The 19,388-nt window shown below is 48.6% G+C and overlaps 2 protein-coding genes across 9 annotated transcripts in view; one reads left to right on the top strand and one right to left on the bottom strand.

The window, feature by feature from the left end:
* The window catches only part of LOC120861312 (ATP-dependent 6-phosphofructokinase, muscle type), a 44,174-nt gene extending 34,839 nt beyond the window's left edge, over positions 1–9,335 (top strand). For all 6 annotated transcript variants that reach the window (XM_040236943.1, XM_040236942.1, XM_040236944.1 and 3 more), the window contains 13 exons: positions 516–641; positions 1,734–1,798; positions 2,277–2,340; positions 3,075–3,224; positions 4,248–4,318; positions 4,645–4,732; positions 4,822–4,974; positions 5,447–5,611; positions 6,539–6,600; positions 6,830–6,941; positions 8,271–8,370; positions 8,450–8,555; positions 8,797–9,335. In XM_040236943.1, coding sequence (XP_040092877.1) covers positions 516–641; positions 1,734–1,798; positions 2,277–2,340; positions 3,075–3,224; positions 4,248–4,318; positions 4,645–4,732; positions 4,822–4,974; positions 5,447–5,611; positions 6,539–6,600; positions 6,830–6,941; positions 8,271–8,370; positions 8,450–8,555; positions 8,797–8,941 — 1,407 coding nt within the window. In that variant the 3' untranslated portion in view covers positions 8,942–9,335. The remainder of the gene's footprint in view (positions 1–515; positions 642–1,733; positions 1,799–2,276; positions 2,341–3,074; positions 3,225–4,247; positions 4,319–4,644; positions 4,733–4,821; positions 4,975–5,446; positions 5,612–6,538; positions 6,601–6,829; positions 6,942–8,270; positions 8,371–8,449; positions 8,556–8,796) is intronic.
* A 1,033-nt stretch (positions 9,336–10,368) lies between these two features.
* Positions 10,369–19,079, bottom strand: LOC120861315 (ankyrin repeat and SOCS box protein 8). Of its 3 annotated transcripts, none has more exons than XM_040236952.1 (4): positions 18,869–19,079; positions 15,970–16,129; positions 14,382–14,486; positions 10,369–12,245 (listed from the first exon to the last, which is right to left on the bottom strand). In XM_040236952.1, the coding sequence occupies exons 2-4, from the start codon at positions 16,096–16,098 to the stop codon at positions 11,613–11,615; spliced, it is 867 nt and encodes a 288-aa protein (XP_040092886.1). In that variant the 5' UTR covers positions 16,099–16,129; positions 18,869–19,079; the 3' UTR covers positions 10,369–11,612. The 3 variants fall into 3 exon arrangements, with proteins under 3 accessions (XP_040092886.1, XP_040092885.1, XP_040092887.1); XM_040236951.1 differs by having other exon boundaries at positions 15,970–16,133; positions 18,869–19,014; XM_040236953.1 differs by lacking the exon at positions 15,970–16,129 and having other exon boundaries at positions 18,869–18,962.
* Between the last annotated feature and the right edge of the window lie 309 nt (positions 19,080–19,388).

Here is a 19,388-nt window from a genome sequence, read left to right as displayed (position 1 = left end):
CTCAACTTGCTGTCCTTCCCCAGCACAGGGGCTTCAGCCATTGCTCACACTGCTCCGTCACCAGCCTCTGGACTGCAGTGGGCTTTGACTCATTGCCACATGCTCCAGAGTTCTCTTTTGTTGCAAAAAATGATGGGAGACACTAGGCTTCACTAGGGTCGAATATCTTACAGCCTGAGTGAAAGGTTAAGATCTAACCTTAGACACTGTTTGTACTCCCATCCTACTTTCATCAAGAAGGGAATCTTACTCAGCCCCAGTAATCCTCTTGATAACTATAGTGGATATGGTTCCCCGGAACCAGGAAGAATCCTTGGGGGCTCTTCTGGCAAAAGGAGAAAGCATCATCAAGCTTTAGATGAAATGTGGGTCAGAAGGTAAAGCCCAGTGAGTTCTTGGCTATAGTCCTTCAATAAGGAATTCAGCTTGTGATTTGGAATGGGCCTTGGATGACCAGGTCCTCCAGGCTGAGACCAGAGGGGAGGCTTGGACCAGAGCGTCTTTGCTTCCTGCAGGGCAGCAGGATGGGTGTGGAAGCAGTAATGGCGCTTTTGGAGGGGACCCCGGACACCCCAGCCTGTGTGGTGAGCCTCTCTGGTAACCAGGCTGTGCGCCTGCCCCTCATGGAGTGTGTGCAGGTGGTGAGTACTGACCCCAACCCAGCTTCCTACTAGCCCCCAGCCCCTGTCTGTGTGAGATCTGATTGGGAGAGAGAGCAGCTTCCGGGGTTGCCCAGGCGGGTGCGGGTGGGGAGGCTGTGTGCCACAGGAAGGAACACGAGGGGAAGGCACTCGGAGGGCTCTGTGCAGGAGCTGTCCCCTCTCCAAGCCTCAGTTTCCCCATCTGACAGATGTTCCTAAAGAAGATGCAGACCGCTACATCCTACTTAATGAGACCCAATATCTCCTAGTACCCACTCTCAGGAGACATGCAGTCTCTCTCCAAACCTTATTAAAAGCAGGGGAATATTATCAAGGTCTGGCTGGATAGCTTATCCCTCACTCTGATTTCTCTCTTGAACCATCATGAGGTTACTGATAAGTATTCACCTTGAGTGTGAGTGTAAGGATTGGAGAGAAGATGTGTAAGTGGTCTGGAAGATGCTGAACACTCAGGAAATACGGCTCTAATTATAGAGGAATCGCTCCTTTGATACCATAGAGCAGATGCAGTGGCTGGGAGCTGAGGTGTCAGGTTGCCTCTCAGGCCTGGCTGCCCAGCTCCTGGATGCTCCTCTCTGAGACTCGGCAGTCCTAATGACTTACAGGCCAGACAAGCTCCAGCCTTGCCTGGAACCATATCTCTGAAAGCCCCTCAGCTAGAGCACTGACTCACAGAGCAGAAAGCAGTGGAAGCATGGGGCAGGGATCAGACTTGCTTCCTAAGTGGTCATCTGCAGATGACCAGTCTTAATTTTCTTATTAGCTTAGAGGCCACCATGAGGCTGGAGCCCTGGGTGTAGGGTGGAGGGAGAGCTGTGTTATTTGTGTGCTTTGCCATCCTGCACATCTTCTAGTACATAGAGCCTAGATTTAGCCCTTTTCTTCTGCTGCTCGTTACTCAGAAAATTAAGGAAAAACACAGACACTTCTACTTCTGTGAAAGTGTGTCGGGGGGGTGGGTACTGAATGGGCAGGGTCCAGTCACAAGCCCAGAGCCGGGCAGGGATGGGATGGGAACCCAGCTGTGTGAGGAACCCTGTCCTGATTCTGAGTGTCGCCCTTCTCCCTCAGACCAAGGACGTGACCAGGGCCATGGATGAGAGGAAATTCGATGAAGCCATGAAGTTGAGGGGCCGGTGAGGAAATGACCAGGAATTCGCTAGCCACAGAAATCAGACATCAGAATGAAGCCAAAAATCGATGCAGCACAGACCCAAAATAGGAGCTTCTGTTTTCTTCTCTTCTTATTGTCTGTGCAACAGTTTCTTCCCAAGGAGAACTATTGTGAGATGGCCAGGAGGCTTGGTTCACTCCCAGGATTCTTTCCCGGCCCTTAGCTTTTCAGTTTGTTATTGCTGTATGTGGACCCAGCTAGATCATGAGGGTCTCTAGGCAAGGGAGGGGGTGCTGCTCAGGGGTGTTTGGTAAGTTGATAGCCTCTTTATACCTACCTGCTCCCCACGCCCCACCAATCCTTGCTCAGGCTCCACTTCTGTCCTTGGAGGCTTGCCCTGTGGAAGTTCATGCTGGGAACAGAACTTCAGACCAGATCCCCTTGGCTGCTGGCCTTGGGGAATGGCCTGAAAACACTGCTTGCTCGCTCTCCTTTTTTAGGAGCTTCATGAACAACTGGGAGGTATACAAGCTTCTGGCTCATGTCAGACCCCCAAAGTCTAAGGTACTGGCAAGCTGCTATCTCCCCTTGGCCCTCTTTCTCCCTCATCCTCCCATTATGAAGGGTGCCCCTCAGTCCACTCAGCCTTCAGCCTTGCTAACTTCTTTGCCTGCCTGTGTCTTCAGTGCTGAGACCTGGACACCACTAAGTTAATTTTCTCTCACCCCAGATACAAGCCTGTGTTCTTAGTGTGCCCTGGAATGTCTTGATCCCAAGACCCACAACCACTTCAGGGCTGACAAGATAGCATGCAAGGAAGGGGAAAGAAGCTCATGTGTTATTTCTCTGGGCAAATCTGGAGTAATCGCATCTAAGTGTATTTGAACCATCTCTTCCAGTGGTGTAGTGGTTCTTAATATTTTGTCACACTAGCATGATCTGGATTGCTTATTAAACACACATATCCCCTCCCTCCGAGGGAGATCAGATCAGGAGTGGGGCCAGGAATATGCAGGTTTAATAAGCTCCCTGGGTGGATCTGATACAGCAGGTGGTCCAAGGATCCTACTTTGAGCAACACTGCTCTGGAGGGTCTCGAGTTCATTGTGCAGTGATGTCTGGGATCAGGAACCGCAGCTTTCTTGATCTGTGGAGAAGACTTCTGCATCCCTGCTGTGTGTGGGGGGGGCAGACTGTGCTGGCAGTCCCTGGGGGAGGGCTGTGCCATGAGGTCCGTGAGGGTCTCAGGCCCACTCCCCTCACTGACCTGTCCCCTCCCTCCCCACTTCCTTCCACAGAGTGGCTCGCACACGGTGGCCGTGATGAACGTGGGTGCGCCGGCCGCGGGCATGAACGCCGCCGTTCGCTCCACTGTGAGAATCGGCCTCATCCAGGGCAACCGAATGCTGGTGGTGCACGACGGCTTCGAGGGCCTGGCCAAGGGCCAGGTGAGGGCTGCGGGCCGGGAGCGGCCGGCCGGTCTGTTCCCTTATGCTCCCCGTGCCCCACAGCCTTTTTCTTGGGGTTCAAGCAGAAGTAGATACAGGAGTCCCCCCTTTGCTGCGGGGGACATATCCCCAGTGGACACCTGAAATTGTGAGAGCACCAAGCCCTGTGTACGGTAGATCCTTGAACAACTTGGGTCCAGCTGCGCGGGCCCACTTACACGCAGAAGTTTCTTTTTTTAGTTTGGCTGTGCCACACATCTTCCATGATCTTAGTTCCCCATCCAGGGATTGAATCTGGGCCCATGACAGTGAAGGCGCTAAGTCCTAACTGGACCCTAGGCAGCTCCCCAGAACTTTTCAATGGCAAGCACTGTGGTACTGTGCGATCCGGGGTCGGATGAACCCATGGGTTCAGGCAATGGATATGAGAGCTGACTGTAAAGCTACACGTGCATTTTTGACCCTGTGGAGTGTGGACACCTGCACCCCCAAGTGTTCAGGGGTCAGCTCTGTGCTACGTGTTCTCCCTATACTAACAGGCAGGTCGTGTACACAGCGTGGGCCCACTGGACAAAGGGATGGGTCACGTCTCGGGTGGGATGAAGCAGAATGGTGCAAAATTTCATCACGCTACTCAGAACACATCATTTAAAACTTAGGAATTGTTTATTTCTGGAATTTTCCACCCAGTATTTTTGGGCCAAGGTTGACGATGGGTAACTGAGAGCTTGGAAAGTGGGATCGCAGATAAAGAGAGAGCTGCTGTATTTAATTTTAGGGCAGTGGGAGAAGGCAGGAGGCACTGAAATGAGCCCTTTGCAAACAACGTGTCTAATATAATTCTCTATCCCAGAGTTCAGCACAGGGCCAAGTGTAAGATTTGTGAGTGAGCTGGAAGGGTGGAGGACGTTCAGTGAGGTGGGGGAAGCCGATGCCTGGCACAGCTCTTGCCAAGGGGATGGGCTCAGGGCTCGAGCAGTGGTGTCAGACCGTGATGCAGACCTGTGTGACCTCTCCCCACAGATCGAGGAAGTTGGATGGAGCTACGTTGGGGGCTGGACTGGCCAAGGTGGCTCTAAACTTGGGACTAAAAGGTGAGTGGCATTCAGGATTACCTCCACCTAGTCACCCTAAAGGTAGCCCTTGCAAGTGGGCATCCGTTCATTTGGTTGGGGTCTGCCGAGACCAGTGCAGTCGTCTGGGTCCTCAGAGGGCAGACGTGTCCATGCAGACATCCGTTAGCAGCTCTGGTGACTCAGAGCCTCAGCATGTGTCCTTGGATGGGGTGAGAGTGGGGTAGGAAGGGGGCGCAAGTTAAGAAATTATAAACACAGTGCCTTCTAACGCTTGCTTTTCTCTCCCTCGATTTTGCTGTCTCTTCCCCCAATTCTATTCCCCTCCCCTCACCCCAATCAACTAGGACTCTACCCAAGAAGAGCTTTGAACAGATCAGTGCCAACATCACGAAGTTTAATATTCAGGGCCTTGTCATCATCGGGGGCTTTGAGGTGAGCGTCCCTGCCATTTCTTCCTCTCCTCCTGCCCCCGTTCCCGCCTTCTCCTCCTCATTCCTGCCCCCGTGGCTTTGTCTTCTCAGGCGTACACGGGAGGCCTGGAGCTGATGGAGGGCAGGAAGCAGTATGATGAGCTCTGCATCCCCTTCGTGGTCATCCCTGCCACGGTCTCCAACAATGTGCCCGGCTCGGACTTCAGCGTGGGGGCTGACACTGCCCTCAACACCATCTGCATGGTGAGGGTCCCCACGGCTTCCCCCCCTGGCTGGGACTCCAGTCCCTGGACCGAGTCTGGGCTAGGAAGTGAGCCGCTTGATTTGTACCAGCCAAGTGGCAGTGTGAGAATATTCTTCAAGCTCTGTGTTTGACCACACTGCACTTAACATGTTGTGTCCATCCTCGCTGTGAGTCCTCTAGCCTAGAGATGCATCTGTACTCCACACACCAAGTGATTTTTACTTTCTGAGGTCCTACATCCCAGTTCCCCTAGTCCAAGCACAGAAAGGGTAGGAACAGCTTCTTTCTCGTGGAGGAGGTCCGCCTTGCACTTGCCAGACGTGCCTGCCATCCTTGTTGGCGAGAACTGGAGGGGGTGCTGGGGCCCTGCTGGCCTAGGGGGACATTGCTCCAGAGTCGGGTGATGGTGGGGCCCAGAGAAGTGACAGGAGTCATATCCCTGACCCTTTCTCTGATGTGTTGTCTCTGCAGACGTGTGACCGCATCAAGCAGTCAGCGGCAGGCACCAAGCGTCGTGTGTTTATCATTGAAACGATGGGCGGCTACTGTGGTTACCTGGCCACCATGGCAGGCCTGGCAGCCGGGGCTGATGCTGCGTATATCTTTGAGGAGCCCTTCACCATTCGAGACCTGCAGGTAGATGGCTACCCAGAGCTTGTTAGGAGGCTCTCCCCTGCCCCATTGGCCCCCATGTCCCCATGGCGGCCTAAGCTGTGAGAGCTTAAGGCAAGGACAGAGCTGATGGTCTGTGGAGTCCTAGGAAGAGCGCCGGGCGGGCGTGCTGTGGTGTGGCATTCTGTATGTGGTGGCGCTCTTGTTGGAGCGTTCATTTGAAGGGTGGCTGCAGCTAAGCCCTTTATGTGCCTTTTTGCATTTTATTTTCACAACAGCCATGCACAGGAGGGATTATCTCCACATTACAGATGAGCAAGGTTCAGTGAGGTTATAAAACTTCTCTAAACTTTGAGTAGGCGGTTTAACTGATTGAAAAAGTCACGTTCCCCCCCCCTTCAGATTTTCCTTGCTACCAAACGGACCCCTAACTCCATTTTTGAGGGGATTCCCTTTAGATCCTCATTTCTAAAATCTTCATTCACTCGAGCCACACAGAGGAGGGTGACAGGCTGCGGGAACTTACTACTTCAAGGGCCCAGCCGTCAGTGGAGGGTGATCCTCTCCCTCTTTCACCACTGACTCAAAGCCTAGACGGGGGTGTTTTCTCCACGGTGAGTCACTGCTGTACACGAACACCACCCATTTAGAGACCGACACCGAGGGTAGGGTTGGCTCTCTGAGGGTGGAAGAACTGAAACCCCTAGAAAGGGAGATCGGGACGGGGTGGAAAGGGGCTTCAAACGGACAGTTCCCACACTCTCTCCAGCTTTCCCTCTGCCTGCTCTGTCCAGCTCAGCTGGGTCTTCACTTATCTGTCTGTAGTGACCTTCTTAAAGGGGTTAGGTACGGGCCAGCCCTAAGCTGTCAGCAGCCCTCCCTCCTCGTGTGCCTCTCCCTCCTGTAGAGGCCTGCTCAGCAGGGTTTAGGACTTTTCCATTTCATTTTCAGGTGAATGTGGAGCACCTGGTGCAAAAGATGAAAACAACTGTGAAGAGGGGCCTGGTGTTAAGGTACCTCGTCCCTGGCCTGCTCCCGAGTGAGGAGGAGCAGCAGTCAGGCTTTGGCCCTGGCCAGACTGCATCCCTGGCTGGCCCACCCTGCGGAGTCTGTGGATACAGCGCAGGAGAGCCCGGACCCTGGGAGGAGATGGAACTGGGAGGGACGAAGCCCACAGAGCTTGGAGAAGGCAGGGGGAGGGAGGGGGCCAGCGCCCGGCACAGGCTTCCATCTTTCTTGCAGGAATGAGAAGTGCAATGAGAACTACACCACTGACTTCATCTTCAACCTGTACTCTGAGGAGGGGAAGGGCATCTTCGACAGTAGGAAGAACGTGCTGGGCCACATGCAGCAGGTGGGGCAGACACACCATGCTATCACCAGACGGCCGTAGAAAACCCCCACCCCGCAGCTGGAGTCTCCCAGTGGCCTCCCACCTGCTGGTGGCGGATGGGGCCGCCACAGCACGGGCCTGCAGGCTCTGCAGTCACAGAAGCACAAGTCTTTACCTGGAAATGGCCTGATCCTGTGCTTCATCCTCTTTATTTAGGGCAGAGTTTCTCTACCTTGGCACTCTTGCCATTTTGAGCTGGAAAACTTTTTGTGGTGGTTCTGTGTGTCGTAGGATGGCTTAGCAACACCCCCAGACTCTACTCACTAGAGGAGCCCTCACTGGTAGCACACCCTCCCCACTTGTGTGACTGAGAAAAAGTCTCCAGACATTACCAAATGTCCGCTGGGGGGCCAGGTCATCTCCAGTTGAGAACCACTGCTTCAATGAAGAAAATGAGGCTCAGAGAGGAGAAGTAATTTTCCCAGAGCCGCTAATCAGGCTTGAGTGAGGCCAAGATGAGCTGGCCCAGTGCTTTCCCCACACACCACGCTGCCTTTGTGGGCACCCCGTGAGATGAGTGTGGGTACCTTGCCAGGGTTGGGCTCTGTCTCCACTCGCTAGGGTTTCCAGGGGAAAGGAATCCGCATCCAAGGCAGGACTCACTCACAGATGCTGCTAGTGGTCTGAGACCTGCCCCATCCCAAACCTTCCCCGCTGATGCCGCTTAAGTGTTGACCTTTGACCTTTCTGTACCCACAGATGAATTCACATTATCTCAGTTTGAATGGGCTTATCAGCTCCTGAAGGAATGGGGTACTATTGGATAAAGTATGAAGACCTCTTTTCTGTTTTTCCTTCCTTCCCTCTTTCCCACTTACTTTTGCTTTGTTCAGAGAAACTGCATCACATTGTATATTATTCTAAGGTGCTACCAAGGCACCCAAATTAGGTCACAAGGAACACTTGTTCATCAGTGGTGACTGAAAAAAGCTGCTAGGCTAGTGAAGGGCAGCGAGCTGACCAAGAGGCCAGCGAGCTGACCAAGAGGCCAGTAAGATTAGGAGTAAATGAACAGGGTCATGCAGCCAGGGAGCTAGAAGAGGCAACTGGGAGACCAAGCATCCCCTCATACTAATTACTCCTAGAGCTGATAAACTGCCAGACGTGCCAGCCCAGCTCGCTCTCGTTCCCTGCCCGGTTTCAGGATTTCCTTTCATAGTTAAGACTTTTGGATTCCTGTTTCTGGTTATAAACTTGAGACCCATCCTTTAACTTTTCTCTGTGTATTAGCATGTCTTCGCCACTTCATTAGAGTCCTGCCCCTTGTAACTTTTATCACTCTTTTTCCAGGGTGGGAGCCCAACTCCATTTGATAGGAATTTTGCCACTAAGATGGGTGCAAAGGCTATGAACTGGATGTCAGGGAAAATCAAAGAGAGTTACCGTAACGGTAGGTGGGGTAAGAGGGCGAGCCGCTTTCCTAGAGGCTGCTTCCCAGCATAGAAGCTGACTGACTCTCCCCATTGCAGGGCGGATCTTTGCCAATACCCCAGACTCAGGCTGTGTTCTGGGGATGCGTAAGAGGGCCCTGGTCTTCCAAGCAGTGACTGAGTTGCAGGAACAGACGGATTTTGAGTGAGTACATCTGCCTCCTGGGGTGGTTCCCTCCCCAGTAGTTGCTGAGATCTACTCTTCCCAGGCTGTTCACGTCTTCAGTCCTTTTTTCTTAGGATTAACAGCTGTAGTCATACCTACTTCAGATCTGATGCTTAGGTCCCAAATTCAGCCTCTGCTGCTCCACTTCTTCCCATAGCCTCGGATAGAAGTTGATCGGGGTCCTGAAGATTAAATCATCATCTACCTCGTTCCTCTGTAGGCACCGCATCCCCAAGGAGCAGTGGTGGCTGAAGCTGAGGCCCATCCTCAAGATCCTCGCCAAGTACGAGATTGACTTGGATACCTCAGAGCACGCCCACCTGGAGCACATCACTCGGAAGCGGTCCGGAGAAGCTAACATCTAGGCCTCTTTGCAAAGAGAGGAATGGATTGTCTGCTCGTGGTCAGTTCACCCCAACAGACCCAAGCCCATGTATCCTCACGTGTTTCAATGTGTTTTCCATTAGGTTCCTTTTACTCTGTAACTGCAGCCATGGTCAGCTCTAGCCAGGGAGCTGGGGCGGGGGCCGTAAGTGGAAGCTCCCTGTATGTAGAATTTCTCCTGACTTCTACCCCAGCTTCCTGTCACACAAGGCTGGACTCCTCTAGTACCACTGCTCGATTTCAGTTACTCGGTTAGAATTGTCCTAAAAATAGGCTTTATTTATTTCTTTGTGATAACAAGGTCATGGTTCCTCTACCACTATCACGACAGTGACGCACCATAACTACACTAATAAATGCCAGCTGGTCACTGTGCTCTGGCTTCTCCTCATATCATCCTCACAAGTGCATTCCTGTCAGCCCCAAGCGATGGACTCTGTCCAGGCGGACACCCAGGAAGAGGCAGCCCGTGTGCTAACTCCGTGTACTTCTGTCCTTGGGTCCTCTTGACTTCGTACGCAGGGTCCCAGCCACAGGACGCCGTCCTCACCCTCATCCCACAGGCAGTCCCTCCCACACCCTCTGTAGCCAAGGACACTCCCATCTTCCCTAAGCATAAGGTTATGTTTTGCCTCTTGGTCATACACCCATTACCCAGCTTTGCCTTTTTTCCAGCCATTCCCTAATCTCTACTCCGACAATCCAGGGTTCTTCCTTCTCAACTTTTCCCCCTGTGCTCCTTTCTGGATGAAAGCCAGACTCCATCCCAGTGGAGTGACATGTACATTCTGAAAGCCTGGAAAACAGAGACATTCAATTCTGGACCTCGTTTGGTGGGTTGGTTGAAATGCTGTTTTGGAAAACCATGAGTTCTTGGTCAGCTCAGTTTGTTTTCTGTTCCACAGTTCCTCCTTAGCAAGTACCCACGTAATACAGTTGGTCCTCAGGACTGGGTCTACATACTGTGCCCTGAACTGATGGGATGCTGCCCTGTCAATGAGAGGCTTGAGATTAGAGTCCAAGAATCAGATCCTGGCTCTTGGCACAAGCATACACATCTCTCCTACTAACACAGCTTTCTCACTTGCTTGCTGAAGCAGGAAGGAGGTTTGGGGTGTTTCAAGGAACAGAGGAAAGGACTGCCTAGTGCTTCACTTTCACTGGCTATCCAAAGTATAACTGCTACCCCCTAGAAACAGTTCTAAAAAATGGCCGAGAAGTCTTCTCAGAGTCCAACATTAATTAAAGCAGCCAAATGTTCTCTGTACAGTTCTTTAAGGGGAAGAAAAATTAATAAATATCAAGCACCGTTATCACTGATTCTTCAAAACAGCCTATGCAGGTGGTGTGACAGCCTGAGATGACACTGGGACTCAGAGCAATAATGTAAAGAAAAGTAGGAACAGTAGAAATTTCCAAACTTGCTTTTAGACCTTTTTATTTCCTTTTTTTCCCTTATGTAAGCAAAAAACACCAATAACAAAAGGACAAAAGCAGACATACTTTTTCAAATTAGCTGTGTCAGCAGATTCTGTTCATTTTTATTTATAGTTCCCAATCAGTTAAAAAAAAAAAGTCTTTCACATTTGCATAAGGTCATCTAGAATCGACAACTTGATCTAGCTTAGGAACATGAAGAGGAAGAGTATGTAGGTTTAAGTATTGTTCACTAAAACAGATCTCTTTTGGGTAGGTGCGTCATCTCAGAGGAAGCTCTTCCCCCACTCCCCAACTCCACCCACACCACCAATGTCTTTTTGTGTAGATCAGTAAAAAGCAAAGTTTCCAAAACAACTGAAAACAAACTCCAAACTCTTAGCAGAGTGAATGAAAGACACATGAAACAAGGCAGCCCAGCCCATGTCCTCCCCTGCTAGAGCAGACACCTCCCTCTATGGTGGGCGCAGGAAGAGCCTGCCAAGCCCACTAGCACAAACTGGCTGTCAGGAAGAGAAAGAACTGCATTCGAAGAAAAGTTCTAAGGATTGCTTAGAACCTTCTATCTCTTCTACTACATGGAAAGCAACAAGATAATCTTTCTAAAATAACATTGGTGAACTACTGTAAGCCTTGGGCACACTCATGGAAAAGCAGCAAAAACTGCCCTTCCCTTCAGTGGTGAGAAGGGGCCAGTCCCTTTTGAATGCCCGGGGATGATTCTAGGGACATCCGGTCCAGTTCTGAACCTGTGCACCATCTGAGGTGGTAGTTATCTTCATCTTTGGGCTGCAGCTGTTAGCTGGAATTTTCTTAAAACTTCTTTGCAGATCAATTAAAATGTTTCTAGAGCGATTCTTCCGAAAGTTAATCATGTTCCCAAAGGCAAACCAAATACACATGCTATAAACACTCTTCATCTGCCCAGAGAAATTCAGTCTCACTGTTGATTTCTTTCCCTAAGGAGGGTTGGGGAGACCTCTTCCTTTGCAGGGTGCAATATAAAAGGCCTAGTAAGCAAGAAACAGAAACAAAAGTGAGGGACATTTTTTTGTTTGTTTGCTTGGTTTGGGGAGGGGAGGTGATGTGAAGGTTACTGTTGTGACATGTTGCCTTGAAACCACACAACAGGAACAACTGCTTTTCCTGTTTTCCAAGACAGTGCTGCAGGGCAAAACCTTAACACAGAGTTGCTGGCCTGACATCTCCTCCAGGCTATTCTACGAGTAACAGGTATTCCTTCAGAGAAGCTGGCAGAGGAAGGCCCTTGACGGCATCTGGCAGATACTGGAGTCCCAGGCTCCGGCGCACAGCATAGCGAGAGAGTGTTTTTAGAGTCCCTGGGGCTGAGCACAGAACAGTCAGCTTTTCACACAGCTGCTGGTCTTTGGCCACTTCTCGTGGCATGGTGCCATTTTTCCTTAATTCAAAGTGTCCAACAGCTCTGTGGAGGAGCTCAAAGCAAGAGTCCTCTTTCTCTGTCCCAAGTCCCCTGACTAGCAGAGCCACCAGGCGGGAGATGGGCGTCTGGCCTTTTAGGTTGATGACTCTGACCTCTGCACCGTAATCAAGAAGGATGCTGACGCTCTCAAGATTTCCCTTCATGGCAGCCCAGCTGAGCGGGGTGTCATTGTTGTAATCCAGGGCGTTGACAGAGGCCCCGCTCTCTAGGAGGGCCCGCACACACTCAGCATTGTTCTTAAAGGCTGCCCAGTGAAGTGGGGTGTCTCGGTTACCGTCCAGTGCGTTGGGGTTTGCACCATACTCCAACAGGACCTCCACACAAGCCTCATCTTTCTCAGCGGCATAGTGGAGGGCTGTCCGGTTGTAGCCATCCAGGGCATTCACCTGTGAAGAGGGCGCGACTCTATTACCGTGTATGGACGATGGGCGGGCACAGAGACTTGCATGTGCCTGTCCGCTCTCTTTGTTATGAGATTTTCTGAACATGCAGGTCAATAAGCAATTCCCAGGGAGTTGTGACCAGGATGGAGCTGAGGAGCAAGCAGGAAACAGTAGTCCCTAAACAACCAACACTCTATTATGTCCATTGGTTAGCTGGCCTGCATCATCTAGGGTTTTGCTGCCACATTCTTATTTACTGTTCCCTAGGACCTCTACCCGGAGAAGGCGATGGCACCCCACTCCAGTACTCTTGCCTGGAAAATCCCATGGACGGAGGAGCCTGGTGGGCTGCAGTCCATGGGGTTGCTAAGAGTCGGACACGACTGAGCGACTTCATTTTCATTTTTTACTTTCATGCATTGGAGAAAGAAATGGCAACCCACTCCAGTGTTCTTGCCTGGAGAATCCCAGGGACGGAGGAGCCTAGTAGGCTGCCGTCTGTGGGGTTGCACAGAGTCAGACACGACTGAAGCGACTTAGCAGCAGCAGCAGCAGGACCTCTACCACACAGTAAGGGGGAAGAAACACAAGTCTAAGTACTTGTAACTACTCTGAAAGACATTTATTGGAAGGCAGCTTGAACATACTGGCCAGAATAAAGGTTCTGGATTATTCTACTTATCCTGACTCACTCTGTATCCTGTGGCTAATGGCAACCAGACTGAAAAATAATGAAGTCAAGTTTCTGCCCATGTAGCTCTGCTGTGTTTTTTAACCACACAGAGCAGCTCAGAACTATTCATCCAAGTCAGCCCCCTGCAAACATATGTTGTGGGGTCATGAGAGAACCTGGAGGAAAGCGTGCTGAGGAAAGAGCACAAATCCTCTGATGCTGAAAAAGCTCCTGGCTTGCTAAACTCAGCATCTCCTATAATATTTGGAGGCTACAAAGATTTCATTTAAATCCTAGGTTTAAATAGCAAATTTTCTCCCCCATAAAATGCACTAAAAAAACCCCACACCCCTGAAATATTTAATCTTCAATCTTCTATTTAGCTAAAAACTGAGTTCAATCTTCTATTTGGCTAAAAACTGCCCCCTCACCCCGGGGATAGTCTCACTTTCATCATTGCTATTAATCACTGGCTTTCACCTCAGGGTCGCTCACAAAAGTTACGGGGTAGTTCATGACAGGCAGAGAACAGCACGGTTGTGTGGAGATGGGGATGCTGGGGGCTAGAGCAGGCTTACCCACCAGTGTGTCTGGGGCCTGTACACCTGCTTCATGGCATCTCTGATTCAAATGACTGCCTCAACCTGTGCACCCTGAAGATGCCACAAAAGTTGCAAAACTGCTACTTTATTTATTTAACAGGCACTTATTTAGTATAATAATTACTACATGCCAGTGTTCTAAACAGTTTCAACCTTATGAAGAATACACCATTTATCATCCTCATTTTATAGATGGGGAAGCTGATGCAAAGAAAGGTTAAGTAACCTGTTCAAGATCACAAAGCTGGAAATGACAGCTGGAATTCAAATCCATGAAGTCTGGGTCCAGACTCTCTATTCTTTTATTCATTATACTATGCTGCTTCTTGCTAATGCCAATAAAAGTTAATCTATGTTTTTTTTTTTTATGTTAAGATACATTAGAAAGAAGATAAGATATGGTAAAACAGAAAAAAAAAATGAACGGGCAGAAAGAGCACAAGTAGCTCAATCCCGAGGAAGGGACTGACCCACTGCCTTATTTTCCAGTGATAAGACGTGAGAAGTGCATGCTGGTGGCAGGTCTCAAGTGGTTTAGATCGAATCAGGGTTGAGGGGACTGAACAATCAAAAGAGGATTAAATAGAAATATAAACAACCCCAGAAGGAAGGCTGGGAGATTAAGGGGAGATAAAAATTACCTCTTCCCAGAGCCATGGTCAGTGTATGAAAGAAAGGCAACGGAATGAAGTACTCTGGATGATTTACCATTATATTTTGTTTGAATATTGGCCACACCAAAGTTACCTAGAAGGTGGGAGCAAGAAGGTGGGACGAGATAGGAGAAGAGACAAAACATTTTAAGGAAGTGTGAAGCCCAAGTTTTAGTGAATCACTGATGTGACAGTGTTAAAAAAACATTACCTCAGCTCCCTTTTCCAGCAGTAACTCCACACAGTCTGCATCGGACACCATGCAGGCACAGTGCAAGGGCTTCAGTGTGCCGTGGGTACAGTTCACATCTGCTCCCTAGGGACAGAAGGAAGCTTCAGTGGGTGTGCTCAGCTCTGGCTCACCATGCAGGACAAGACACAGATCAATGTCTGGGGTGGGGGTGGAGAAGGGGTCTAGCTCTGACTGTATTGTAAATATACTACCAGCCCCAGTACCTGTTCCTGTTAATTAAATGAAATTACAATGCCAATATCCAAACCAAGAGGATACACTGAAGATGAATGAAAGGAACTGTTGATGCCTTAGATGAAGTCATTAGGTTTCTCCATAAGCTAGCCTGAAAGATGGCCCTGGGGATGGACATCACTAAGGACATAACCTTGCATGTAAAAGCAGTGGAACCTTATCACCAGGCAGGAAGGCTGGAAAAGCAATAGACTATCTCTGGCTACCATGCTCTGAAAAAGTCAGGAACGTGTCTTTCAGACAGAAGCCAGGAGAACTGGCATGCTCTTCTTGCCATCTAACAGATGACCGTCACTAACAGTAAGGTCATCTTAATGTTATGTCTTTGTTTATAAACATATATAGTATACTTATAAACTAAGTGGCCCCTTGGTATCAGCATTCTCTGCTACCTAGCCCCCACTGGTACTTCTGTTTCATATCTGATGAAGGAGCTGGAGACACCACGGTCTGACCAAAGTCACAGAATGACTCAGCAGCAGAGCTGGAATTAGAATGTGACAAAGTTTCTACTGCTGAGTCTTCTGATACCACTTTTGCTGAGAACAAGCTAATGCTATCTGACTTTTCTTCTCACAGCTGTGCCACAGAACTCTGAAGCAGCTACAGAGCTCTAGGCTGTAAACAGGATTCTAGAGTTCTTCAAAAGAATGTACAGAAGTAGCCATCTGGATGCATTCTCTAGAGATTAAAAAAAAATTACCCTGTAACTTTTCTTCAACAGGAATAATATACAGAAAAGCATCAACGCCCTTCCAGGATACTAGCCATTTAACAGAAGTACAGAATAGTACTGGTTAGACAGCAGACAGCTAAAGTGTTTCCTTAAGTCAAAAATTACCATGCATTTTAGGGATTGATAATCTCTATAGAACTGTAAGTGGTAGCTGTTGTTAGGATGATAGAAGGCCAGTGATATCCCTCCATGTAATTATTAACTACAAGGGTTTGAATACCACTAATGCTTTGTTTGCCTCCTTCTTCCCATAGTACAACATGTGTAGAAGAGTTTGAGCTTGCTGAATCCCATATGCCCATACCCAGAAAGAGATTTTATCAAGAGCATGAAACTAGGGTTATCTAGAACATAATTCCCAAAGAAAAATATCATTTGCACAAAGTGAAAGGCAGAAGAGAAGCAAAATGTATGTTAATGGTTAAGTTAATACATTTTAGAATATTGTAAAAACTGTAAAAACTCCTTGTGATCTTGTGGTGAGTCAGAGCTGCAAATCTGTAATCCATTAGGATTCCCCAGGAACTTTCCCACCTCACCTCCCCAAGGACTCCTTCATCAGCCCAATACACTCACCCCTCTGATGAGGTCCTCTACATTGTCGTGTGGGAAGGAGCGAATGGCAGCGATTGTTCGGATTAAGCGCTCTGAGAGAGAGTATTTGCTCTGAATGCTCTGCATAATATACCACATACTGGAACTCATCAAGGCTCAGAGTACGTTCACATGCTCCAAACTGCCTGAAACAAAGATGTTTTAGGCATACACAATACCACTGAGCACACCTGTCCTTAGGGTTAGAGGTTCTCCAAGGCCTTCCCACTACTAAAACCATATTTCAAAGAGTCAATGACTCATTAATACCATTTTTCCTAATCACAAGAAGGAGAATATGATAGTTGCTGAGTGAGCTGGGTAAACTGGACAAAAGGATTCTGACCCTGAGAACCCCAGCTCTACTCTCTGACCTCGTCTAGCACCGGACTTCCCCAAATGCTCCGAGCTCCCCATGGAGCTGTTTATGGTTTAAAAAAGATCAAGCCAGGAAAGGGATTCCTGTAAAGGCCAAGGATTTCACAAAACACTGTTTTCCTCCTCTGAATTATGTGGTCTTTATTATCAGCAGCCCCTTTAGGTTACTTGTTACATTTGACCTTGCAGTATAGTTATGTTCATACTATTTTTCAATCTAAACTGTAATTAATTGAGAGGCAAGGTTCTCGTCTTCTACTTTTTTAGACCATCTCAGGCCAGCCACAGAGTCTCACAAAAAGTAGCTATTTAATAAATACTGGTTGATTGACTACAGGGTATATGAGTGATTATTACCTGTGAGAAGAAACGGAACAAATGCATTTATGTTAATGATGACAAGCCACCTGTGAAATAGTTTAAAATGTCTTCAGCAGAGAAAAAAAATGAGAAGCTTTTGAGGTGAAATTCTAAAATAAGGAAGGAATGCCAAAGTATAATTACTCTGGGGTCATCTATATAAAATTAGGAAAAAAGTTTAAAAGTTCTGATTAATGATATATGTTTGCAGTTGCAGGAAAATAAGCAGATTTAAGAGTGAAAAATGAATTTTAAAATTTAATAATTGGCCATTTGTGACAACTGAGTAGAAGACCTGAGTTCTGTGTTGGAAGAAGAAAATAATGCAACATTGGCTCAGACAATAAAGAATCTGCAGGTCTAGAAGATCCCCTGGAGCAGGGAATGGCAACCCACTCTAGTATTCTTGCCTAGAGAATTCCATGGACCTGGCGGGCTACAGTCCATGGGGTCGTAAAGAGTCAGACGCAACTGAGCGACTAACACAACACAATCAAAACAATACTTAAATTCAACTAAGATAAAAAGTTTTGGCTCTCTAAGAGCCATATACCAGTTGGGGAACATTTAAGATTACAGCAAAGAAGGCAGAGCATTTCTATGAAAAAGCATATATCAAAAACTGTCAAGAAAGCATGGTATGCTCTCTAGGTGTAACCATTTAGGAATCTAGGATCCTATCAAACCATAAGCTCCTTGCTAGTAAATAGAGCATTATTTTTAATAGTGTCTGGTACATAGCAGGTTCTCAATAAATATTTGTTGAATCAATGTAAAGCTTATTACTTAGGACCCTAGAAAAATTTAAGACATACAGTAATTAGACATCTTATGTATATGATGATTACTAAGGGAAAAACACTAAAATTTTTAATTTTGGTCATTTCATACTATGTAACTTTTGTGATGGACTCTCCTCTTATACATTATGTAATAATACTATAAACTCTTCCATCTTGCCACTGGGTAGCCATTTATCTGTTTAAAATATATATAGAATTAATTAATGGAAGTTAAAAATGAATTCATAGGTATCAGTGATTCAAATTAGGGTATTCTCCCTACTTTATTAAGAGCAAAGCTTATTTATTCTTAATAAGCTTACACACTTGTTTATATGCCTCTCTGAAATTTTCCAAATAGTTTAGATTTGGAATACTTTTTAATCTTTGCAACAGCTCCTCAGAGACAAGAGTCTGTATTTTACACTTCTTTGTTGTAAGGAAAAAGGGGAAAAGGTACAGATGTATTCGAGTCAGCGATTCCAAAAACAAACAGGGCATCCAAAGTGGAAGGCTTAGCCCGAAGTGGTTCTGTTAAACATTTCTGAGTCATGATAATCTGAAAAAAAAAAAGAAAAGAAAAGAAACAACAACCCCCCCCAAAACTAGACCCTTGCAATCATTTTCGGCGCTTTCTTGGACTCCAGACTAAGAAATCCTAACTCAGAATACAACCACCAGTCCTCTGCGGCTGCCTCAAAGCTCCTGCTGAAGACTGAAACTTCGGGGAACATTGACAGCATTCACTGTCAGGAAGGATCACGAAATCTAGACTCAACATATCGCCAGACAGCAGCCTGTGCACGGTTTGACCCTCTGTGGCCCCTTTCCTCTGCTGGAGCAGAAATTTCCCTCTCTCCCATTTTCTTCCACTTCGGATCCGAAGAAAACACCAAGGGGTTTTTCTTAATGAGAAGCTAGAAGCAAAGGAGGGGAGAGGCGACATTCAGCAGCTCTAGTGCTAGGGAGGCCGGGCTTTCGCCCACGGGCTGGGAGGCCCGCGACCCGGCCAGGCGCGCCCCTGCCCCACCGCACCAGCTGAGGGGGCTCGCGGCAGCTAGGTCTCGCCTAGACCAAGGGGCGGAGGGCGAAGACGTGTGGTGTCTCTTTCCGCACGGGCTCCGCAAAGACCACAGCAATCCCAGCAGGTCTCGCGGGGCCGGTACTGAAATGGGGTCACGAAATATGCCGGGGAGCCCCAAAGGCGAACCAATTCCAGCCCCGATCTCCTTAAGGCCCGGGACGAGATCCCAGCCTCGAGGGCTGGCAGATCGCTAGCGGGGAGTGGAAGTGTTACTGGGCGTGGTGCTCGAGGTTAGGAAACCTGACTGCAGACATTCCTCCAGCGGGGCGACACTCACCGAACCGTGGGGCTGACCGGGGTGGTGAAAGCGGCTGTCAAGGCGTGACCCGGAAGCAGAAGTTGTCTCCCGAGGGCTGCTCTGTTTACAGGTTGGGCGACTGGGATGCGCGCGTGCGCACCGACCACCGTCCGAAGGCGGAACGCGCCTGCGCAGTCTTGCGAAGCCGCTTCTGTCTAACTGTGGTTTAATCAGTTTACTTTCAGGCCGCCGCAAAGGCTTCTGCGCAGGCGCAATGCGGCGCTTTCGGCCGCAGCTGCGGGGCTGGGTCTGTGGCGGTGGTGGGCAAAGAGCTCATCAGCTGCTGGCTGTTGGCCCGACTCTGGCCCTACGTGGACCAGGCTTGCAATGAGTTCATCCGAAACCTCCGCTGCCTCCTACTGTCCCCATCTGATAATCGGACCTGAATACCCCTTTTCCAGATTATTCCCAAACTCGCGACACTGATTCTATTGGTTTGGAGACTAAGCTGTTAGTGAGAAGTATCTTTGGCAAATAAGAGACTTACAGCATTTTTCAT

This window comes from Oryx dammah, unplaced genomic scaffold (assembly GCF_014754425.2).
Source record: "Oryx dammah isolate SB20612 unplaced genomic scaffold, SCBI_Odam_1.1 HiC_scaffold_11232, whole genome shotgun sequence".
Lineage (NCBI taxonomy): Eukaryota > Metazoa > Chordata > Mammalia > Artiodactyla > Bovidae > Oryx > Oryx dammah.
Note: the sequence above shows the minus strand (reverse complement) of the source record. Positions and strands in the feature narration are given on the sequence as shown.

What these genes read in the sequence shown, in the direction of transcription:
- LOC120861315 (XM_040236952.1), bottom strand. Translation starts at nt 16,098, where the DNA reads ATGAGTTCCAGTATGTGGTATATTATGCAGAGCATTCAGAGCAAATAC. An exon ending in TAGAGGACCTCATCAGAGGG is followed by an intron (nt 14,487 to 15,969) that starts GTGAGTGTATTG and finishes TTCTGTCCCTAG; the next exon opens with GGAGCAGATGTGAACTGTAC. An exon ending in TGCTGGAAAAGGGAGCTGAG is followed by an intron (nt 12,246 to 14,381) that starts GTAATGTTTTTT and finishes CCCTCTTCACAG; the next exon opens with GTGAATGCCCTGGATGGCTA.